General features: G+C 44.0%; 3 protein-coding genes and 1 long non-coding RNA gene across 9 annotated transcripts in view; 3 read left to right on the forward strand and 1 right to left on the reverse strand.

Annotated features, from left to right (window-relative positions):
• hoxa3a (homeobox A3a) overlaps positions 1-5341 on the forward strand; it is a 35796-nt gene extending 30455 nt beyond the window's left edge. For all 6 annotated transcript variants that reach the window (XM_064349134.1, XM_064349136.1, XM_064349138.1 and 3 more), the window contains one exon: positions 3861-5341. In XM_064349134.1, the coding sequence (XP_064205204.1) occupies positions 3861-4639 (779 nt within the window). In that variant the 3' untranslated portion in view covers positions 4640-5341. The remainder of the gene's footprint in view (positions 1-3860) is intronic.
• Positions 5164-7615, reverse strand: LOC135262211 (uncharacterized). The gene is made up of 2 exons (XR_010332138.1): positions 7329-7615; positions 5164-5876 (listed from the first exon to the last, which is right to left on the reverse strand). It is a non-coding gene; the product is annotated as an uncharacterized LOC135262211 (long non-coding RNA).
• A 948-nt stretch (positions 7616-8563) lies between these two features.
• LOC135262205 (homeobox protein Hox-A2b-like) lies at positions 8564-11175 on the forward strand. Its single transcript, XM_064349140.1, has 2 exons — positions 8564-9462; positions 10096-11175. The coding sequence occupies exons 1-2, from the start codon at positions 9099-9101 to the stop codon at positions 10830-10832; spliced, it is 1101 nt and encodes a 366-aa protein (XP_064205210.1). The 5' UTR covers positions 8564-9098; the 3' UTR covers positions 10833-11175.
• A 2502-nt stretch (positions 11176-13677) lies between these two features.
• On the forward strand, positions 13678-16638 carry hoxa1a (homeobox A1a). Its single transcript, XM_064349145.1, has 2 exons — positions 13678-15192; positions 15440-16638. Exons 1-2 carry the CDS (start codon positions 14592-14594, stop codon positions 15802-15804), a joined length of 966 nt encoding a protein of 321 aa, XP_064205215.1. The 5' UTR covers positions 13678-14591; the 3' UTR covers positions 15805-16638.
• Positions 16639-22778: the final 6140 nt, after the last annotated feature.

The following is a 22778-nucleotide window of genomic DNA, read 5'->3' on the forward strand; positions in this document are numbered from 1 at the left end:
GTCCCACACACCTGCAGCACAGGTAAATCTCCCACACACACCTCCAGCACAGGTAAACATCCCACACACACCTCCAGCACAGGTAAACCTCCCACACACACCTCCAGCACAGGTAAACGTCCCAAACGCACCTCCAGCACAGGTAAACGTCCCACACACACCTGCAGCACAGGTAAACATCCCACACACACCTCCAGACAGGTAACCTCCACACACACCTCCGACCAGGTAAACGTCCCACAAACCTCCAGCCACAGGTAAACTCCACACACACCTCCGACACAGGTAAACGTCCCACACACACCTCCAGCACAGGTAAACCTCCCACACACACCTCCGACACAGTTAAACGTCCCACACACACCTCCAGCACAGGTAAACCTCCCACACACACCTCCGACACAGGTAAACGTCCCACACACACCTCCAGCACAGGTAAATGTCCCGTACTCACCTCCAGCACAGGTAAACGTCCCACACACACCTCCAGCACAGGTAAACATCCCACACACACCTCCAGCACAGGTAAACCTCCCACACACACCTCCGACACAGGTAAACATCCCACACACACCTCCGACACAGGTAAATGTCCCACACACACCTCTGACACAGGTAAACGTCCCACACACACCTCTGACACAGGTAAACCTCCCACACACACCTCCAGCACAGGTAAACGTCCCACACACACCTCCAGCACAGGTAAACGTCCCAAACGCACCTCCAGCACAGGTGAACGTGTCTGTGGTAGTGGGGTTCCAAGCGAGTCACCCAATACTTGACGAAACTTTGTGGAATGAATGATTTATTTATTAACCTCTGTGAGGTTGGGCTGACAAAGAACATGTGCTCTTTTACAGCAGCACCCTGTTAACCCCCCACCCTACCCTTCATGTCATTGGGGTATGAATTTGAATGTACAGCTGATTCATTGTTATGAGAATCATTTATGTTTTTTGCTTTCGGCAAAACATACAGGCGCGTTTTAGTTTTAACAGCAGTGGGGGAAAGCCTCTGTATTTTCAGTCAGAAAGGGCACGTGCTCTCTGTTAGCTGCTGCCCCGCAGGCCGCCGTACCCATGAGCCCCTAATCCAAACAGCGAGCCGCCCGTCTCCTCTCCACCATAAGGCCTCCAAATGTCCTGGTGCGGTTTCAGCGTTAAAACACACACCAAATGTGCTGTTCCTCCTCCTCCTCTTCTTCTTCTTCTTCTGCTCCTCCTCCTCCTCCTCCCGCGTGGCCCTGGGTGGCGTGTGTGTGCGTAAAACAAACGAGCCGCAGGACTCCCGCTTGCTCCCGTCGGCCGCCGCGGCGGCGCGCTCGTGATCAAAGAGTCGCGCGTGAGCGTGTGAAGGCCGGGCCGAGCCCATTTGCATGTGAAGACAGCTGTGGCAGCCATGCTGGGGGAAATGGTGTTCACACACAGCCCCTGTCCTGAGCTGCATGTAACCTCACCCTCACCCCAGCACCCCAGCACACCCCCCCCCCCCCAATATTCTCACACCCCCTGATGCCCCCCCCCCCCCACCCTCAATCTAAACACACCGCCAGGGCAAAGCCGCAGGCACGGTGCAGATTTATTGCAATTTACGCATCGCTTTTCTCCTGCTCGGCTAGATTGAACTGACCCCTCTCCCAGCCCCACTAAATCTGCAGATCTGCAGTCACATGCTGTATTTTTTTAAAAACACACTTTTTAAGTAATCAAATTTGAAAGGACTCGTGCCGGTCTCTGAGAATTATCACCAAAAATTCTTCATTTTGTTTCCATTTTAGTTTTGTTTACATTCATATTTTCATTTCAGGTAGACACTTTTCCAGACTGATTTACACACCTTATTTACATGCAGTCCATTTATCCTGCTTGATATGTAAATAATCAATTGAGGTTAAGCGCTTTGCTCAGTGGTATGAGGGTAATATGCTCTACCCGTGAATTCAAGCCCAGCTATACTACACTGCTGTCAAAAATATGCCTGCAGAACTAAATGCACAATCTAGAGGTTCTTCTAGAATAATTTTGCTCCACGTATCTGTGAACTATTCAGGAATTGAAAAGCAGATTTTTAAGTCACTTTTACTGGCTGAACGATGTATTTGAAATGATTTTGGGATGATCCCTGAAGACCTTGTGTCTGGAGTCCAAACTTAAAGAGTTTCCCTGAAGTGAGAACACGGTCTGGGTCTCCAGAACCAGAACCAGAACCACAGCGTACATGCAAAGCTCCCACCAGCCAATCCATCAGTTGAAACAGTTATCATAAATTAAAATGAAGACCATTTTGTCTATTATTTGTTTTCTTTTTTTATTTAAATGTAAAGTAACTTGGGGCAGTGCTGAGAGGCGGTGTGGGCAGAGAGAACGTCACCACCGGAGGGCCAGTTGCTGTTCCTCTGTGTTTGTTTAGACATCGTGGTGCCGTGCCTTTTGCGTTTGGATTGAACTGACCCCCATGTTTGCTCAGACCAGGGCTCAAAATAGAAGCTTGATTTTATCTGTGGCCGAGTTATTTTTAATGTGATTATTGGGATTATGGTTTTTAATGGATATGATTACATATTACTTTACATTACATTACATATGAATAATATAATTATTATTTTACATTAATTATCAATGAATTACAATGATTATTTATGAATACAACATTTTAAGGATTTGTTGTTAAACAATTGCACAAGAGACTTTCAGAGATTGGTATAGGATTCCAATCTGTGTGATATTTTAAATTGAATCAAAGCTCTCCCTGGGTAGTTCTAGTTATGTATTTATATAGAAGGACATTATGTTTAATTTAGGTAATTATTCTGAGTTATCACTAATTACATTGATGTAACTTTTAATTATGAATACTCTTATTACCGCTGCTGCTGTGGCAGTCACTGTTGTAATTATAATGATAAAACCAACAACCAAAATATGCCAGTGTTGTAGCTATTGTCACTTAGCATTTTTGTTAACCTTATGAAGAATAGGTTTGGAGTGTTGGGAAAAAAAAAAGTCAGTGTTCTTGAACTCTCATTGCTTTCACCTTCCGGTTGTGATTGTGAGCATTAGAATCTTCAGTTAAGAACATTGTGGTCACACATTTGTACACCTTAAAGGGTTAAAAGCAGCAGGAAAGCTGTGCTTCTGGTTGGTGGTGATGAGGACCCCGCTCTGCCGAGCGTGAGACTCTTCCCCCCCCCCCCGCCCACGCCCCCCCCGGGTGGGGGTGTCCCCAGTTTTGGGGGGTGCACAGAAGGAGCCTGTGTCCAGGCCGTGAGCACATTGTGAGAGAGGCCACCCCTGTCCCGGAATAGTCCTGTGAGATTCCCAGCGCTGCTCCTCAGGAACACAGGAAGCCAGGCTGTACAGCAGCAGGATGCAGCTACGGAGAGACACATGGCCCAAAAAGAGCAAGAGCACAAAGGGGTGTTTTTATGATGAAATGTGACGTCTGTGGGTTTGGGGGTCTGGGAGGGGGTGGATGGGGGGGTGCCAGGCTGTTCTTTCTTCACTAAACTGCAATACCACTCCCCCCCCCCCAAAAAAAAAAAAAAACACTCACACACATGCACACACAAACACACATACAAGCACATGCATGCGCACACACACAGGCATGTTAAGGCATTTATTTATTTATTTATGCATTTATATGTTTATGTAGGCATTTATTTATTGCAAGTTACAGTGTATTGCAGATTTTCTGCTTTAGAGCATCCATGGCGGTTTTTCTGTGAAACCTCAAAGCCAGAACAGCATTCATCACGTCTGTGCATTTCCTGTGACTGCTGCTGCGCTGCTGCTGCTTGAGCAGCGCCTTGGTCTCGCGCCGCGGTCGCTGATCTTGTATTTTCCTCTTCCGTTCAGTGGAGAGCTGCGCGGGAGACACGAGCCCCACCGGATCCGCCGCGTCCAAGCGAGCCCGGACGGCGTACACCAGCGCCCAGCTCGTGGAGCTGGAGAAGGAGTTTCATTTTAATCGTTACCTTTGCCGACCTCGGCGGGTCGAGATGGCCAATTTGCTGAACCTGACAGAGAGGCAAATAAAGATCTGGTTTCAGAACCGCAGGATGAAGTATAAAAAGGATCAGAAGGGAGTGGGGATGATGCCGTCTCCCGGGGCGCAGTCTCCGCGAAGCCCGGTCGGTCCACCCTCGGCGGGGGGGTACCTCAGTTCTATGCACGCTCTCGTCAGCAGCGTTCCCTATGAATCCAGGTCACCCACGTCGTACAATAAGCCTAATCAGAACGCATATAGCATCTCCACCTCATATTCGGCTCCCATAAACAACGCCATGAACAGCTGCCCTCCGTCGCAGAAGAGGTACCCGGGGACTGGCGCAGGCACGCCCGACTATGACACGCACGCCCTTCAGAGCAACCCCGGCTACGGGTCTCATTTGCAGGGAAGCCCGGTTTATGTCGGCGGAGGTTACGTGGATTCTATGGCCAACTCCGGTCCCTCGGTGTTCGGTCTCACGCACCTCCCTCATCCGTCCTCGGCCAACATGGACTACAATGGGGCGATCGCTATGGGCAACAGTCACCACCACGGACCGTGCGATCCGCACCCCACGTACACAGACCTTACACCGCATTACTCTCAGGGAAAGATCCAAGAAGCGCCCAAGCTGACGCATCTGTAACGCAACTGTCCGTGGGGCAGGAAACGCCCCCTCTCGCTGGTCGTATTCTGACCACCGATCCTGCGGCTTTCTTAAAAAAAATAATGAAAAAACAAGAAGAAAAAGGGAAAAATCCTCATTAGCATATGTACCTTCTTTTTTATTTTATAGTTTATTGTGTGATGTAGTTATAGGCCTAGTAGTCATTCTTGTTGCTTGAATGTCTCTATAACTTCGCTGATGTTGTTGTTCCATGCGCATATATCTGGGACATCACGTGGAGGCACAGATATGCATATCTAGCCTTATCGTAAGCTTTTTTTTTTCTTAACCAAACAGGGTATATGAACAATTTTATTTTTACAAGATACTTTAATGTGAATTTGTTCTTTTATTTATCCCGCTTTGAAGTATTTTGTTTGCATTTTGTTGCACTTCGGGGGGTCCCTCGTAGTATCTCGCGCCCGGTTGAGAAGGACTGGCGCGTTAGTATCGGGACCTCTTGTATTCTGACGGACTTTTCAACTTTATTTATTTTTCTCTGATTTAAAAAAAAAAAAAAAAAAATACAGTTTTGAAGTATTATTTATCCCCATCTGTTCGGAGTGGGGAAAAAAGCACACGGCGCCCGGCTGGAGGTCTCTCCTCGAGGCCGAGCACGTGACGAGCAGTCTGGCATAGCATGGTTTCTTCCCGGGGCTTCTGTCTCTTAACCTATAAAAATACCAGTCATGCAATAAGATTTGAGTGGAAGGAGAACGAGACGTTTTGCGTTTGTTTATTCGAAAGATCGATTTTTATTCGAAGGCAAAAATCATGTTTTTATTGTCTTACATTCCATGCTGCTCCAGTTCTAAGAAATAAAAATTAAAAAAAAATATGTAAAAGCATCTCTTTGTATTCATGAACATTGATTTTATTTTATATAATAATAATAATAATAATAATAATAATAATAATAATAATAATAACAGAATAAAACTATTTTCTTGCAATCACCTGCAAGCATTAAAGATATAGAAACCATTTGGTCCTCTGATCAAACGACCCAACACACGGAGATTTACTGGCGCACGCGCGTAAATGTGCGTAAATGTGTGTATTTTAATTAAGCTAGATTATTCTTTTTTATGGTGATTTTATGTTTTCCTCTTCCCGGTGCCTGCGGTCGGTGGAAGAGCGTAATGGGGCCTTGCTCTCCCCCACCCACGCGCGGGGACATCCATCACGCCTAGTCAGCAAGGGGGTTTCAAAGAACCTGAGGGGGGAGGGAGGTTGTGTGGGAGAGAAAGAGAGAGAAAAAGAGAAAAAGGAAATGTTGATTTAAAAAACTGTTTCACGATGTTCACAGAGGGATGTAGTAAAGTATTTTAATGGGGTTTATAGATAAAAGTTTAAATAGTAAGGTAGGGTATTTTCCAAGCTTGAAATAAGACCCCCCCCCCCCCCCAACCCCCAAAATCTTCAATATCACAAGTTCAATAAAATTAGCACAAATGTAAAAGTTAATGCGTTTGTGCTTTGATCGCTTTACGTGGGCCTATTAATTTATGAAACCATAAAGCTATTAGTATGATTACAAAGCCTGTCTGCGAATTTATGTCATAAAATGAGAACGCCGTGGAAAGTTTGCAACAGTAGTGAACATCTTTATTCAGTTTTTAGAAATTATTCATGAGCTAAATGTTCATCGTAATTATGTTGTTGTTTAGGCAACCGTTTAGGTTGTCCCGTGCGCCGGATATTTTAAGAGGTGGTTTCTATTGTTCGATGCAGAGGCAGAGGCCATTTTAAATTTCTAACTTAAAACGATATGAAGGCGCTGTGTGATAATTCATGATCGTTAATAATCTAACAACGGTCGTCTCAAAAAAAGCTACATTTTTATCCAGCCAGCCTTTAAGTGTTTTATTTTGTATTTATCAGACGATTAAACGGTTATTGGTGGTTTTTTTTTTCACGCAGGAGGCCGTTTCTTGTATATTGAAAACAAACGAAACGGCGCGTGAAACGTATTTCTTTTATTTTATTCCATTTATTTCGTTTATTGATAACAACAAAATGTATAAATAGGCATTCCTTGCATTGGTGTTATTTTTCTTTCTAAACGAGGATGGATATGTTGGTAAATTCTCATTTTAAATATTCGCGTTCACACACATTTGGATCATCAAAGTGATTTTTCTTTACCTGTACACATCTCCTCCAAAAGGTTCAAAGTACTGCTCGTTAATGTCTGTTGTGTTCGGCCTTGGAACACGTAGCCCGACCCGGCATATGGTCAGCAGGAACACGGAGAACAATTGATCCGTGATGTTTCTCCTCATTAATCAAAAATTGTAATATACACATGCACATTATGTGTTCCATATGGTTTTATTATTTAAATTGATTTGAAATGGTTCTGCAATCCGCAGCTTTGCGGTGTATAGTTTATTATCCTAAAAATGTTTTTTATGGAAAAAGCTACCAAATTCCAGGAGCATCGTGAAGAATGGGTTTCGGCAGAATGCGCGCGCCCACTCATTCTATTCACCGACAGCCTGTTTGTAGCTACAAAACCGTCTGTCCTTTTCTCACACACTCTTACCGTCCTACGTATTTATACACAATAAAAATACTCAAACGAACGTGCAGCCATGTTCAAAATAATGTTTTTGAATAGTAAAGAATAATCATAATAATAATAATGGGAAGGTGTGATACTCACCAATTATGCCTATTGGTCTCTGAAAAAAAATATTATCTTCTAAAAAAAAAAAGAAAAAGAACGGTAAGGAAAGCTGAGGAGTATGCGCCTTTCTGCTTTAAGTGCTCAGCGCGTCTCCCGTCCTCCCGGCCACATTTGATCTAAGAGAGAGTTAGAAGGTTTAAATGTGTTCTCGGGGCACAAGGCTGTCAGACCTTTTGGCGAGTAAGATTGATCGCGCGCAGGCTTCCAGACTCTTTGTTTGGGTATATAAGCAATAAACCGCGCGAGGCCTACCGTTCTTCTCTAGGTTTAAAACATACAGTTCTCTTATTTAGGAGGAAATAAATACCATATAAATTTAGCATACAATATCATACCAACAAAATTCTTCAATAAATTATCCTCTATTAACGACATAATATACATATATTTCAAACAAGCCGCTTTATTTTATCGAGAACATACGTTACAAGCAAAGAGTTTCGTTTTTTATTTTTATTTTATTGTTGAGAACAATCCACACCTAATTAAGAAATTAGGATTTTTATTTGAAGCGCAAACTGACTCGCCACACCTGGATAATCCATCCGCGCCGGTTTCTGAGGGAAAAGGCGCGTGCAGCCCGAAAGGTCAGGTAGTGGAATCTTGCCTTCCCGTGTGTCTGTTCTGCCTTTGTGTCTGGGGTCTACTCAAGCAAAAGCTATTATTTCCACCATTTTCTTATATTTTGTGGCATTTTAAGAGAGGGGGGCGGTTTTAAGACAGCTACGGCTCGAGCCTGTGCGTGCACTGCACATATGTATATGCACAGATATATATTTGAGTAGTGTACATATATGCGTTATATATGCACACTGGCGGCATTTGTTATTGTCACATTCAAATAATAATAAACAAATATTATTTTGTTCAGGAAATTACAATCAAATTATGTATTAGGTAAACAAATGACACTAATAATTGTAAGATGCACCGCCGGGTGTATAGAGAGAGAGGAGAGAGAAAGAGAACGAGAGAATACCTTCTGCATAACAATATTTGTCTGCAATACCTGTTTTTGTTTTTATAACAAGTAAAGACTGTTTCAAGGTGGTATTTAAAATGTGGATATGCGTATATGTGTCGTGTGTGTACTTGTGTGTGCATGTATGCGCGTGAGCACGTATGTGCGTGTTAACGTGACAGAGGCCATATACAGCCTAGCTTTCCCAGCATCCCTGGGCGATTGGTGTTTCCTGTCAGAACTTTCTAGATTAATGGGGTACTTTGTTAGTGACTGCAGGCTTTGCATGTAGTTGCTGGGCTGACTGGTGAGGCGCGAGGCGTTCCCCTGACGTCCAGAAACAGCACGAGAGAAGGAGGGCAGCAGGCTCGCGGCTGACGCGCGGTCCCGTTGCAATGGCGATTCAAAAATATAGCCTGTATATCAGGGCGGCAGGAAGGCAGTAGTGGACAAACTGACCAGAACGTGTAAATAAAAACAGTCCTTCCCCCCAGAACGAGGCGTTCCTTACAGACTTTTTGGATCAATCACGCAGACAGTGGCTTCTTTTGATTAAACCCCAAATTGTCATTGGGCAGAAGTAATCATGTGACAGGCAATTCGGTCCAATTTCAACCTTGTCTCCATGAATTCAATAGTTTAATAGTAGCGCGGTCCCCATACGGCCGTAATCAGTGAATTAGAAAAAATATATATTTGCCGCGATTTTATTGTTTAAAAAATAAAAAATCTGGGACCGTGCATTCTAATAAGAGCTAACTTTCAAACGCTCCGAGCGAGAGGAGATGAATTACGAATTTGAGCGCGAGAGCGGTTTTATCAATAGTCAGCCGTCGCTTGCAGAGTGCCTGACGTCTCTTCCCCCTGTCGCTGATTCATTTCAAAGTTCATCAATCAAGAGCTCGACGCTTTCGCACTCGACACAGGTCCCTCCGCCTTTCGAGCAGACAATTCCCAGCCTCAATCGGGGCAGCCACCCTCGCCACGGCCGGCCCAGACAGAACCCCAATGGCAGTAGCCCTCTCTCGACCGCCTCTCTTCCACCGGAGTACCCCTGGATGAAGGAGAAAAAAGCGGCCAAGAAAAATCACCTGCCGACGTCCACTGCTACGGCCGCCGCGAGCGGAACCGTCTGCTTCTCCCCACAAGGTGAGCTGCGCGCGTGAGTTAGAGAGACGGGAGAGTGGCGGAAAACTAGCAAGTGAAAAAGTGTTGTTTTTTTTAATGCTTGAGGTGGATTTGGGTCGTGCCTAACAAAGTTGGAAGGCATACGCAAATGATTATTATTTGTTTGGGGATGCACAACGCGTGGGATTTTCTGTAGACGTGAAAAGTTTCCCCAAACTTATGCAACGTGAAAAGATTTATTTGATTTCCACGTTGACCTTCCACGCCACGCTGGTGCCAGGGTTCTGATATTTGACAGTAATGAAGAGTGATAGACGGCCATTGCTCTGCGCGGCAGCTGACGTATTCATTATCCTGCCGAGCTGAACCACATTCCCAGAGCCTTGCTGCTATTTTGGGTTTTTTCTTTTTGATCAGAAAGCCGGTGAACCCCAGTGCTCGGTTTTCACAAACATTGCACCAGTTGCATTGGCAAAGCAACAATACATGTTTTTACTGCAATTGGCGGCCATTTTGTTGCAATGCATGTATTAAATTCAGTGTATTCTCGAGTGGTTTGTGATTGCACCATACAACGGAAATGCTGCGATGTTTTTTTCTTCCCCTGCTGCTGCTACCGTAGTTGTTAATGTTGTCACCGCTGACACGTTCTAGGCTCGCCCGAGATTCCGGACAGCGGCGTCGCAGGATCTCGCAGACTGAGAACGGCTTACACCAACACCCAGCTCCTGGAGCTGGAGAAGGAGTTTCACTTCAACAAGTATCTGTGTCGGCCCCGGAGGGTTGAGATCGCCGCCTTGCTGGATCTGACCGAGCGGCAAGTCAAAGTGTGGTTCCAGAACCGCAGGATGAAACACAAGAGACAGACCCAGTGCAAGGACCACCACGGCGGAGAGGGGAAGCCGAGGGGCGGCGAGGACGAGGGACCGAGCGAGGAGGAGCCCGGCTCCCTCTACGACCCACCCGTGAACAATGAGACCGGGGCCCTGTCGGAGAGGGACGGCTACCCCTTTCAGCAGAACGCCCTCGCTCCACAACAGCCGCTGAATGTACACAATGGAGAATCGCATACTTTCACCGTCGCACCTCTGCGCAGCAATGACAGCAATCTGAAACATTTTCCCAGCCCGTCGCCCACTGTTCCGGCCTGCGCGTCCACAATGGGCCGCGACGCGGCATCTGCTCTGGACAATGGCGCTCCCCCGGCCCTGGACGTTCCTGCTTTAGAGGACTTCTCTGTGTTCTCCGCGGATTCCTGCCTGCACCTCTCCGACACCGCCTCTCCCAGCCTGTCGGAGTCCCTGGACAGTCCCGCGGACATTTCTACCGACAGTTATTATTTCTTCTCGGACTCCCTCACAACAATCGACTTGCAACATTTAAACTATTGAAAGCGGATCTTAACAGGCGAATCCGTCTGCAAAAGCAACAAGAACTCTGTAGCCGCTTTCTTTAACTTTAATACGAAATGATCAGACCATTGTGTTTATGGCTACATTATAGATAATTAATAAAAATGAGGTAAGATTCCATACTTTGATTCGTGTACATATTTAGTTTGATATTTGAGCGACAAAAAGTAAATAGATTACTATCCAAAGGCAATATAGCCTAATGGCCGTGTAAACACGAAAAGACAATTATAGAACAATCTTTGTGCTTTTATTTTTGTATGGCTTTCGGGTACAATGTCATGAATATTTTTGTTAGAATAAAGCTGACTTGATACCAGTACCAACGTGTCACTGGGTCATTTCACGAAACTTTTTTTTTAGGACACGAGAACTTTATAAAGAAAATTAAGAGAATGGACATATACCTATGAGTTATATGTATATTGCACAATAATATATACACATATATATACATTTAATGTATGAATCAAGAAAATATATTTTTTTTAAATGTGACTGAAAGGTTTTAAAAAGATTAGCATCGGATGTTTTGCGATTGTTGTAATTAACATGTTAAAGACATACTGTGTGAAAAACTTAAAAACTAATATGGTAAGTGAAAGTCTGAAACTTCGTTGTGTCCATTTTTAATATACACGAATTAGCTTCCCTTCCCAAAACACCTAAAAAATCAACGAAAAACAATTATTTCACCATTTTATTCGAGACCTGAATGCACGCAGTTACCCATTTCACAACTGCAGGCCTTCGAGTCCGAGTCGGCCCAGGATCTTCGAGAAAATATTAAATAAATTTTGATATTAACTTATGTCACAGTGTGGCTAAGTGTTTATAAATAAAAGCATTCAGTTGATACTCTGGGGGAAACCTCGTTTTTATTCTGTATTTACATTCATTCGCGTTTAATATTCGATAATTACACGAATGTAGTTGTAAATACGCTCCCTGTAAACACCTATAATCTGTTGTTAAATATAAACCAAATTACCAGCAGACTACACAACGTGGCTCGCGCAGAGAGGAGAAGACATGGCGGCAGTGCTGCTTTGCACTGCACGAGCTGAGGGACATGCTCAGGGATCTCCGGATGAAATTCTTCCCTAAATCATAAATCAAACCATTTTTATGAATGAACATGTCAACGCAGAGATCAATCGCTGAGGCGCAAACGCAAATAAAAACCTCCTACGTATTTGGAGGGAGCTGGGATATCCCAGCCAAAAGCGTCACTGTTCGGTAGTAATTCATTTTTATAGCGGTTTAACGCGACAGAGCGCGCGCTGTGTGTCTGACTGAAATAACCAAGAGTGGCACGCAGCGTAATTCAGGCCGGCTGCATCAAGCTGTAGACTTAAAAAAATTGTTTTCACGTTCCTTTCATTTATTCAATACACCAATGCACAAAATAAATATTACACTTACATGTTATTTTATTCAGTATTTAAATATTTTAATTGTAATATTTTTTTTTTAATGATAAAGATATAACATAACCTTTCATTACTTTCTCTAAAACATATATAGGAACACCTATATAATTATTATATGAAAACACATATGATTGGATTTAATTTTTCAACAGCAGCACATAAAAAAAACATTGTTTTTATGTTCACACTCGTTGCTCTTTTGTACTAGCCGCCTGATGCTCATGATTACATTTTATGGGCAGAATAAAATATATTTTTTGAATTTGCGACTCTAACATTATCACGCAATTGGCTGTTTCATTTCGCGTTCTATTTTATCGCCTCAGTTGCATGAGTGTACTTTACTCGAGTGGCTAATTTGAATCAATAGAGGGGCCTTATCTACGCAGAGCGTGGCGCGTAACCTTATTACATCCCACTGTTTCACGCCGGCCACGGAGTGACATCTTGCCAATATTCCCATCAGTTGACTCGTTCGCGGCGCGAATGTGTATAAACAGTTTCAGATAAGACGACTTTTCAGGTGGTGCTCATACACTGATACTTCCCAAGCCGGTTAGCACTGCAGTTCTTGCACTATGCGGACTCTCTTCCCTCCTAAGATTCCCCCCCTACTACAGGCCGAAACATGTCGAGCACGTAGGCGGATCTCACCCGACCAGGGTTCACCCAATCTGCGAACTAGAATGTGCTGCTGAAGAGCTAGCATAGCCTGTGAATTTATTCCACGTATTGCTTCAAACTTATTCGCTTCAATTATATGTTGGGCGTGGAATGTATAGCCAACACGAGCGCTGTGCTGAGAGCGCGCCTGCTTAAGACAGGCTGCTGGCGGTTTCAGCACCAAGAAAAGGGCTGAAGGTCGCTTCGTTGTTCTAGTAAACTGGGTCCAGGAGAGGAGCGCCATTTTATACTCGAGCAAGAGGCCGCGTGCTCAGAACGTCCACGGGGCCGTTCTTGTCTCGTTGAATCAGATTTCAGAGGGAGGGCACGTGCCGTCTCCCAGTGCATTTTGCAGTCTAGGATTATATTATATGACGTGTGCATCAGAATTCTGGAGGTTCTTTTTATAGATACATATTCCGGTACATCATAAATAAGGGAATCTGGACCATCCGGAATTTATTATGATATTTGACATTTTATTGTTTTATATCAATACGAGTGTTCCCGTTAAATTTACCTCAAAACAAAACAGACGGGCAGCATAGCCCATGAGTGTGGGCTACAATGCAATGTTTAAAAATAGCGGATGAGTTTCTGTTAAATTATTCTTTAAAAAGCCCAATGTAAATGTGTACGTGATATACTCGGGAACTGGATATACAGATATAAACAGTAGCATATTCGCGAGACATATGCTGTCAGCATCGCAACGCCCGCATCATAAATTCAGTCTGTTTTAAGTGCGTTACTATCTGAGCACGCGGCTATGCAGGGAATGCACATGTGCTGGGCGAACTGCCGCGAGGCTGTGATTTGCAACTTTTTTCCCCCCTTTTTTTTTATCGCGCCAGGGTGTAAGATTACGCAAGCCTCTCATCTCCATGCCAACAGCTGTGAACACAGACAGACACGAAGTTCGCTTCCCCGCCCATCTCCTGACAGCTCCAGATTCAAACGCTTCCAGCCTCAAGTAGGCCAGCTCAAGGAGGCGAGTTTACACTGAAACACACACACACACACACACACACACACACACAGACACACACATTCTCTCTCTCTCTCTCTCTCTCTCTCTCTCTCTCTCTCTCTCTCACCCACTCACACACACTCACACACCAAAGAAAAAAGTTCCGACATTATCAATGTTCGCCATGCTTGTCTACTGACAATATATTTGCATTTAAATTATTTCAGTTTAGAAATGTTGTCATCTTACCTGCTGTGTTTGATGACAGAGCTTATAGTCGCATCTTTTGTCAAATGGGGGCGGGGGTTATTTAACTCGTATTTCAGCCATTAGAAAGAGTCTATGTTAACTTGCACACCTGCGTCAACGTGCGACCAAGCGGCATGCCATTGTTTGCACTACTGATATTAGAGCTGACGCGCGTCACTTTGATCGGGAGGAGCGTTTGGAATTTAAATGCCTCTGGAACGGTGATCTGTCACCGAGTGAAGGGCGCGCTGAGCGATGTCGCGCGCTCAGTGGCTGACCCGAGCCACGTGACGGCCATCGTTCGTTCATATCGCTGACTGCTGACCCGATGGACGGAGCCGGCGAGTTGGCACGGTCATCCGGGGTGAGGCATCGTCAGTCCCGGGCCTGACAAAAGTCCAGTGACACCGAGACCATGCGGCAATGAGCACCTTCTTAGATTACTCTGTGATGAGCGGCGGCGGCGGGCCCGGCTCCGCCAGAGCGCTTTATCCAGATCACGGAGCCGCGCCTTTCCCTTCCTGCGCTGTCAGCGCTAATAACTGTGTGGAGGGTGATCGCTTTATCGCGACCAGGGGGTCATCTGGTGGCATCGCACCTCTCCCTCAGCAGCCGGGGTCCTACCAGCCGCAAGGCCCCCTGGGTATTACATATGCCACCCAACACGGCAGCGGCTCCAGCTACGGCGCTCAGGCTTTCTGTGCCAGCTATTGCGCGCTGAATCAAGACCTGGACTCCAGCGCCGGATACCCCCCGTGCGGCTCTATAGTTTACTCGGGGAATATTTCGTCGGCCGGGGCGCAGCATCGACGGGGTTGTGGTGGAGCGTCCCTGGACCAGCTCCAGTACACTCACGCGGCATATGGACAAGGGCAACCCAATCTGCCCTTCGCAGGATGCGCGAGCTCCCTGTCGCCTCTGCAGGTCGCGCGCCGCAGCTCGTGCTGCTCGCCGCTGTCCGAGAGCTCTCCTCCGGCTCAGACGTTCGACTGGATGAAAGTCAAAAGAAACCCTCCTAAAACGGGTGAGTGTCGCGCGGGCGAGGGGATTATAAACTTTATTCAATCGGTTTAGTACAACTCTTAACGGAAACTGTGCTGTGCTCAGAATGACGCTGGGTGTCGTTTTTTTTTTTTAGTCATGTCCTTATCTCAGCAGTGTTTGTTCTACCAGACGGCCCCTTTCCTGTTATTACAGTTGAGAACCGCGTCTTATTGCTGCAGTCAGACTCCAGATGTGGAAACAATGACAGCTCATCTTTCCCCCGTCAGGCAGAGCCGGCGAATACGGCTTCGCCGGCCACCCCAACACGGTCAGGACCAACTTCACCACCAAGCAGCTGACGGAGCTCGAGAAGGAGTTCCACTTCAACAAGTACCTGACCCGCGCCAGGCGCGTGCAGATCGCGGCGGCGCTGCGCCTCAACGAGACGCAGGTGAAGATATGGTTCCAGAACCGCAGGATGAAGCAGAAGAAGCGCGAGAAGGACGGACTGCTGCCCAGGTGCTCGTTTGGTATCGCCGAGCACGAGGAGAAGGCAGAAGACGACTCTCAAAAAGCGCTCTCTGCCCCGTCCACGCCATCTCCAGCCTCGTCCACGGGATCCTCTACAGCTGATCCCTATAGCTGTACCTAGATCGCACGTGCATCCCACTGGAAATCTTATAACGATTTAAATAACTATTTCCCAAAGCATTATACAATCAGGAATGCTGAGATAATCATATTTAAAAATATATTCGACGTGTTTCCAAGTCAGATATATAATAGGGTAAACTGAGTAAATTATTACACGATAGACAATTATCACGAGCAACTGACAGGGAAAGTACCCAAAGAAATGCACTAGCCTATTCGAGCACTTACAGCGAGATAAAATCCAGTCTGGACCTTTAATTTCGCGTGTTGTGAAACGTTGTTATAATCAACCAAGTGTCGTTAATAAGCCTCCGGGGGTCTGACAGTTAAGCGTTTTTACTTTTTTAACTGAAGGAGCTGGGACACCTCGTGATGCTGAAACGTGTGCGCGCGCACCGCGGCAGTTTGCACCTTGCACTAGTGATGGGCTTGGGTGCGCCCGAACTGCTCGAGAGAAGTCGCGCGGATTCTGAAGTCATATAGCCTATACTGTGCAGTGCTGAAGACTGACTACCCTGCTATGCGCTGCTTTCTTCGAGTTAAAGTCAGTACGGGTCCTCCTCCAACCTGTGCTGGCACATTCTTTAAATACCTCGTAATTCCTACCTGGTTGAGTTACTGGCGCCATGGGACTGTCTCGTGTCCAGTGGAGTGTTTATGTGACGTTTGCATGATGTCCAATGCCTCCCCGTGCTGTCTTTGACACTGGGTTTATCAGTTAGAAATGAGCTGACATCTGTTACCGTTTAAATGAACGCAACACAAAAATGTTTTTTTTTTTTTTTTTTTACTTCCTTTAGAGCGGAGCTTACGGGTCTGTGTATGTATTAAATCGCACTTGCTTCTATAACATACTGCTGTATGCTTCCATTTGTGTCTCACTTTTTATCTCCGTTAATTTCAGCCCTGCATAAAGATGCACAATGTTTATTCAATGTATCACAATGTAGCTATGGATAGCATCGCGTTTCTCATTCAATCCATTTGCAGTGATCTATGACTGACCTATTGACCTATTAAACATGGCTAGTGGATAATATCTCAGTTCGGACCAGGGCATAGGAGGATGAATCACAGTCAAAACAAATAAATCGAAGGCCTGTCCGTTTTGCGACCAAACCGAGAACCCTTTATTATGCGCGCATTTTATAACGGACGCACCTGAATGATATAGAATCGAGGGTGCTTGATGTTGGGAACGGCCTTATTCCTGGCCACATAGTCAGGTCTGTCTAGGAGGTATTTCTTTTGGATAATCTATTTTAAGAACAAATAAGTAATAACATTTACAGCTAACTCTCGCGAGTGGCCAGGGTACCTAAATCTAATATATTAAGTTAGAAGTAAGGAAAAAAGGTTGCTGAAATTCGTTACTGGAAATGGTTATACAGGATCAAGTTTCCTGTGTTTGACTTGGCCTAACTTTTAGAGTCGCAGCTAAGAGTTCACTCCGTATCTTTAAAACAGTGTGTTAATTATGTACACAAAGACAACACGAATAAGTTTTAGTACGGGTAATGTATTGTATTGTAGCTGTTTTGCACCTCAATTCTGAAGCACCTACGTGAATAAATATATTTCATTGTAAGTCCCTCTGAATAAGGGCGTCTGCTTAATGAACGTATTGCAAATGGAAGGTTTTGGGTAAATCAGCCACGCGCCCCTGAGATGGGACACAGTGACTGAAATACGGCTTTTGAAATAAGGCAAAATTATGTCTACAGTGCAGACTGCGTCCGGTTAAACCGGCACTGGCCAGAGGAGGCGCGTGGATTTCTTTTGATCCCCTTTTTGAGGAAACGATCGCGTGCGTCAGCGTCACTGGGAATGACAGCCTCGTCATTCCCTCGTCGAGATTTTTCTTTTCGAAGGAAAACTTTCGCATGGATTAATTCCGCTGTGTAAACACTGAGAGTAAATATAGAAAGGCTCGCGACGGCGTGGCAGGAAGGACAGCGCGGGATATTCCTGTCTCTTTACTGAGAATTCCGGAGGTTCATAGGGGTGTGTTAGAGTTACGGTTAGGTGTGTGTGTGTGGTGTGTGTGGTGGTATCAGTTAAGTTTCTTAGTAGACACGCACTCCTTCTTAGTAATGGGTTTGATGAAATTCGAAGAAGTAGCACCGCAATTTCGTATTCAGTGTTTTTCAGAAGTTTAAAACCTAAGATGAAGCATTTTTCAGGCGCGTAAATCGTCACAAAAATGTTGTGTTCGCTCCCAGTAGTTTGGAGTACAGGAGTAAATAAAATAAAAATATATTTTACGATTTGAAAGTAGAAGGTTGGTGAAGTTTCTCTCTCGGGTGCGTGATTGGATGCTTTGGATTTCATGGTGGGGTGGTGGGGGGGGGGGGCGTGTCTTTCACGTGCAGCCCTACTATGTTGGGCACGGACACATTTGCTGTGGCCCTCTGACGTCATGCTCAGCCACTTCCGGCGTTCAGCTCCGAACATTGGCCTCCTCACTGGAAAAGTTATTGTTGGAATGCCAGCGTAGTGAATAATGTTGACACGGTGGCACCAGTATTTCGGTGCACCTCGCTACAGACAGCAGACAGCGGTTATCCACACCCCCCCCTCTAGTATGATACTAATGTAGATTTTATTAATTAGCACAACTTGAGCTAATTTGCATCATTTCGATGATGTACGAACCCAGTGTGGTTTGTTTAGGTCCGACAGTAAACATTTTCATACTTGCAATGAATGATAGATGGTTTCAGAGTAAACGCACTACAGCCTATCAGACGGTTTTAACTCCGGATTTCTCCGCGCCATTCTTAATGGATTACATCCGAGTCTAGGTTAATGGCTTTCCTATTAATGTTTATTTTATTGTTCCTCTCGGGCCAGACCTTGCATAGAATTCACCCCGACCACCCTTGAAGTTTCTTGCCAATTTAGCAGATCAGATCTGAGGAAGTGTTTGTTTGAGAAAGGCTGTAACTTGCCCAGCATTCTCCGTCATTTCCAGCGTTCATCTGAAGCAGAGACGCCGGATTAAATTACACGCGCTGTGTTGTCAGTGCCGTTGCTTCGGGTCTTGCTTTGAGGTGCGCGGCCACGTTGAAATTGACTAGTGATTGATGATGTGCGTTCACCTTTACCTTGAATTCTACCTGTGCGAGAGGTAATTGTGCAGGCCGCGCGGATCCAGCCACTTATTCCCCGGATGTGAGACGGAGGAAAACCGTGTAAGTGTTTCTGTTTGCGAGGGACATCTTTTCTGTAAAAACAGCTGGTTTATAAAGGCCTAAAACATTCAATGTCTGTTTTTAGTGTATGGAAACTTTTTGGGCGCGCGAAATGGTCTGGTTGACAAGCATGGGTGATGTCTTCGTACTGTGTACAAGCTGATATATTTTGTGTGAACTGTATACTACATTGCATCGGCGATTTGCGTTTTTCTTCTGAACCAAACAGCTCGATTTTCCTTTCTTGTCCTTGTGCAGCCTTAGTGGACACTTATTTACAGTTTAAATCATTAGAAAATAATTCTGGGGCTTGGCTGAATTTTCGTTTCGGTTTTCTCCTAAATATGTGTGTTCTTTTCCCGTTTGACTCGTAGCGCATTGGTCACGATGAAATAAAGTTTTTGAAAAACAGCTCAGTGCAGTTAATGTTCTTGGAACGTTAAAACAAAAACGTCCGGGCTTAATTTTCGAATTTTAAGATTTAAACTTTTAATTAATTTAAATATGTAATTATCTGTAGCCTATATTTTATTTAATTGTGAGTTCAATTGTGCGAGAGTCTGACTGGTTGTCAGTCTGCTGGCACATTCACTTGCACAATTTTCTGCGCCCTAAGCGCTTTCCTGAATTTACTGCAGCGACGGTGTTTCCGAAGTATTTTGATATATCCTCACAACATGAAATGCACAGTCCGGAAGTGCATTAGCAACTCTAAATGAGCACGCGGTAGTCTGTGCAAAAAAAATTGCTCATTTTCTCGTTTCGTTTTTTATGATCCTGCTGTATATGACTGTATCTATATTGAATGCTGCCTCGGAGTAGATTTTAAACTTTGGAGAAAGTATTAAAAGTATTGCACATTAGCCTAACGCGCCGTTACACGCAGGGGAGAGGTGGAGACGGTTCCAAAATGTGAGATGTTTTGCGGTGGGGGAGCCGCGTGACCTCTGGGAACCAGTTTATATAATTCGTATTAGAATTTTATCCAAAAGAGAAATGTACGACCAGACCAAAAAAAAATAAAAATAAATAAATAAATAAAATCACAGTTTCGTTTACCATCAATTCAATACTGACCAGCGTGAAAGGCTCACACATCGCAAATAAATTTGTTAAAAATTAGAACATTTTTCCCTGCATCGGCCCCTGCATCGTTCCTTACCGGTTCTGTCCCTTAAACTGAGCAATTTTAAATTAAATTGCTTTGAAATGAAAGAGTGCAGAACAGCATCGTAAAGAATCATTTCTGCGCCAGAGGGACATTCTAATGTTGCAGGCGTGGTGCTGCGGGCGATATCCTCCTGGTTGTGCCGCTTTATATGGTCTTGCAAGAAAATTTTTAATTATTGTAATTTTACGTCCGACTAAAAAGCGGCATTAGATTTTCTCGTGTCAGCAATAGGTTTATACAATAAATAAATAAATATAGCATTCTATTTTTACGTGGCAAGACGGAAGCACATAGGTGAAAAATGTCAAACGTATAGCATACAGAAGACTCATGCTTATTATATTTTCATATAAAACACCACTACGCCTATATCTTAGAGTGCGAAACGTGTTTCTTTGTTTATGTGCCTATACGGTAGATGTTAAACTTAAATTAACCACGCGCTCTATGTGGAACCGGCGCGTGGCCCATATAAATCCGTCCAGGGTCGGTCACGCAATTGTTAGACCCGACACAATGTTATAAAATATTACACACACATAAAATATATTTTTTTTCTGGAATGTATAGATTCAATTTAAATTTAAAACAAATTTTGAACAACCCAGTTCAGTCAACGGCTTCTCTCTAAGTGCGTCTCTTCCTATATGTGGAAATATTGTCTTTATATTTTTGTATTATGGGAAATTTCCTACAATGAAATTACATTTATTATTATTATTATTATTATTATTATTATTATTAATAACGATAAATGTACCTAAATATTGAATCCAGTTGCCTATTACAGACAATTGTAGTAGGCCTAATTGCGCTTAAGCCGCTTTGATTGAATTATTTAGGCTAAGTCATTTCGCCTCCGTGGTTTGTTTTGGTTTCGGTTGAATGTGATAAATAACGAACAGGAAAAAATGGACGAACCGTCGGATGCAGTATTAGGTGCACATTATCTCGTGCAAGTAGCATATTTGTCTTAACGTTCCAAAAGAAGGAAATACTGCATGAGCGTTCACGCGGACCTTAGCTCTAACTCTCGATAATAATTGTACATTTGCATTTGCATGCTTTTCTTGTTTGTTCTTTGTCCTAAATCAAACCCCTTAAAATTAAAGTGATGCATAGACGAAGCCATTGTGGAAGCAGTAGTTTTTGGGGTGTAGATGGACTACCTCTTGAATCCCCTCAATGGCGAACGAGTCGCGAGAGCACAAGAGGACCAAGGTGATTGGATTAGAAACAGACCGTGACCCCCACGACCCCGGGCCGGGTCACTCTGCGGTCACTCAGAAAGTTTGTTGCCATAGCATCCAAACCAAAACACAGTTTCACCCTGTACCCGCTGTAAACCGTCCGTCACGCGCGGAGGTATCCAACGTTTCACGTTTCATCCAATACTGATCCGCAGTTTTGGATATGTTGAAATTGATCTCATGTTTTCTGACCTGGCAAGAGGTTTTTCAGCACTGTGCCACCTACGGTTCTGAATGCATTACACTGCGCTGATTGGCTATATGTGCGCTGATTGGCGTCGGGCCCTATTCTCTCATGTTGGTGAGAGAGGCAGAGCGCATACTCGAATCTCTTTCCCAAAACTGAACTCATATGGAAATATGCTTATGTTTACTGTCAACGTCCAAACCTTTATACCAGAGAACGGCGTCCAACTAGGCAACTCAGACGCATCCAGTTAGGGTTTTCATTTGAAAGCCAGACTGAAATCTACAGTATTGTATAAAAACTGTTGTAAGGACGCAACTGATTTACAAACACTGATCATCGTACTTGTGAAATACTGGAATCGTCACCAAAACCTAAAAAATGTATTGGTAGCCTATATGTGTCTTAGAAAGGGAAACTACTTGCTTCGGTCAACAAAATAACATAATTGTTATTATTATTATTATTATTATTATTATTATTATTATTATTATTATTGTTATTATCCGTTTCTTTATTGAGATACATTTTGACAATTACCCAGTAAAAATCTTTGGGGTGGGGAAAAAAACCTGGCTAGATTTGATTGCAAAGTGAAAGTTTTGTAGCCGACGGGGACGTAGCCAGGCTATATCAGGGTAAAACCTGAGCTATATTTGGGTTAACCTAGTCCGTTTGTCTTTCAACCTCACAACCAAACGTCTTCTACTACTTTTGCTCGCTGAACAATAGGCCAAAAAATAAAATCTTCAGTTTTACAAAAGTTTGAACACATAAGAAAATATGGGTGCGAACAGGCTAAGTGTTTTAATTGAACAGTTTTTGTTTTGATTTTTTAAGAATGTTTAATATTTAGGCTACCAGGCTTGAATTTTATAGCAGTAAAATTACATTCCTTTTACTGTTCAACATAATAGAAGTTCTGTCGTTTATTTTATTTTATTTATTTCGTGGGCTAAAATTAGGGAAAATGTTAACAATTAAATTTCATAGTGCAATACTACAAGGCCTATATGTGAAATTGTAGCTTATAAAAGTTCACACGCTTGAACGCACGACACAAATTACAATGACAATTACAAAGCAATGAATCATTTGATTTTTTTTTTTAAAGTAGCTTACATATGTCTTTTCATCGACTCTAGCCGAGGGCGTAAAAGCCTATGAATT

Source organism: Anguilla rostrata, chromosome 8 (genome assembly GCF_018555375.3).
Source record: "Anguilla rostrata isolate EN2019 chromosome 8, ASM1855537v3, whole genome shotgun sequence".
NCBI lineage: Eukaryota > Metazoa > Chordata > Actinopteri > Anguilliformes > Anguillidae > Anguilla > Anguilla rostrata.

Excerpts from the sequence above, each read along its gene's own strand:
- LOC135262205 (XM_064349140.1), top strand. The coding sequence starts at position 9,099 with ATGAATTACGAATTTGAGCGCGAGAGCGGTTTTATCAATAGTCAGCCG. Across the intron at positions 9,463-10,095 it reads CGTCTGCTTCTCCCCACAAG|GCTCGCCCGAGATTCCGGAC; the intron begins GTGAGCTGCGCG and ends GACACGTTCTAG.
- hoxa1a (XM_064349145.1), top strand. The coding sequence starts at position 14,592 with ATGAGCACCTTCTTAGATTACTCTGTGATGAGCGGCGGCGGCGGGCCC. Across the intron at positions 15,193-15,439 it reads AAGAAACCCTCCTAAAACGG|GCAGAGCCGGCGAATACGGC; the intron begins GTGAGTGTCGCG and ends TTCCCCCGTCAG.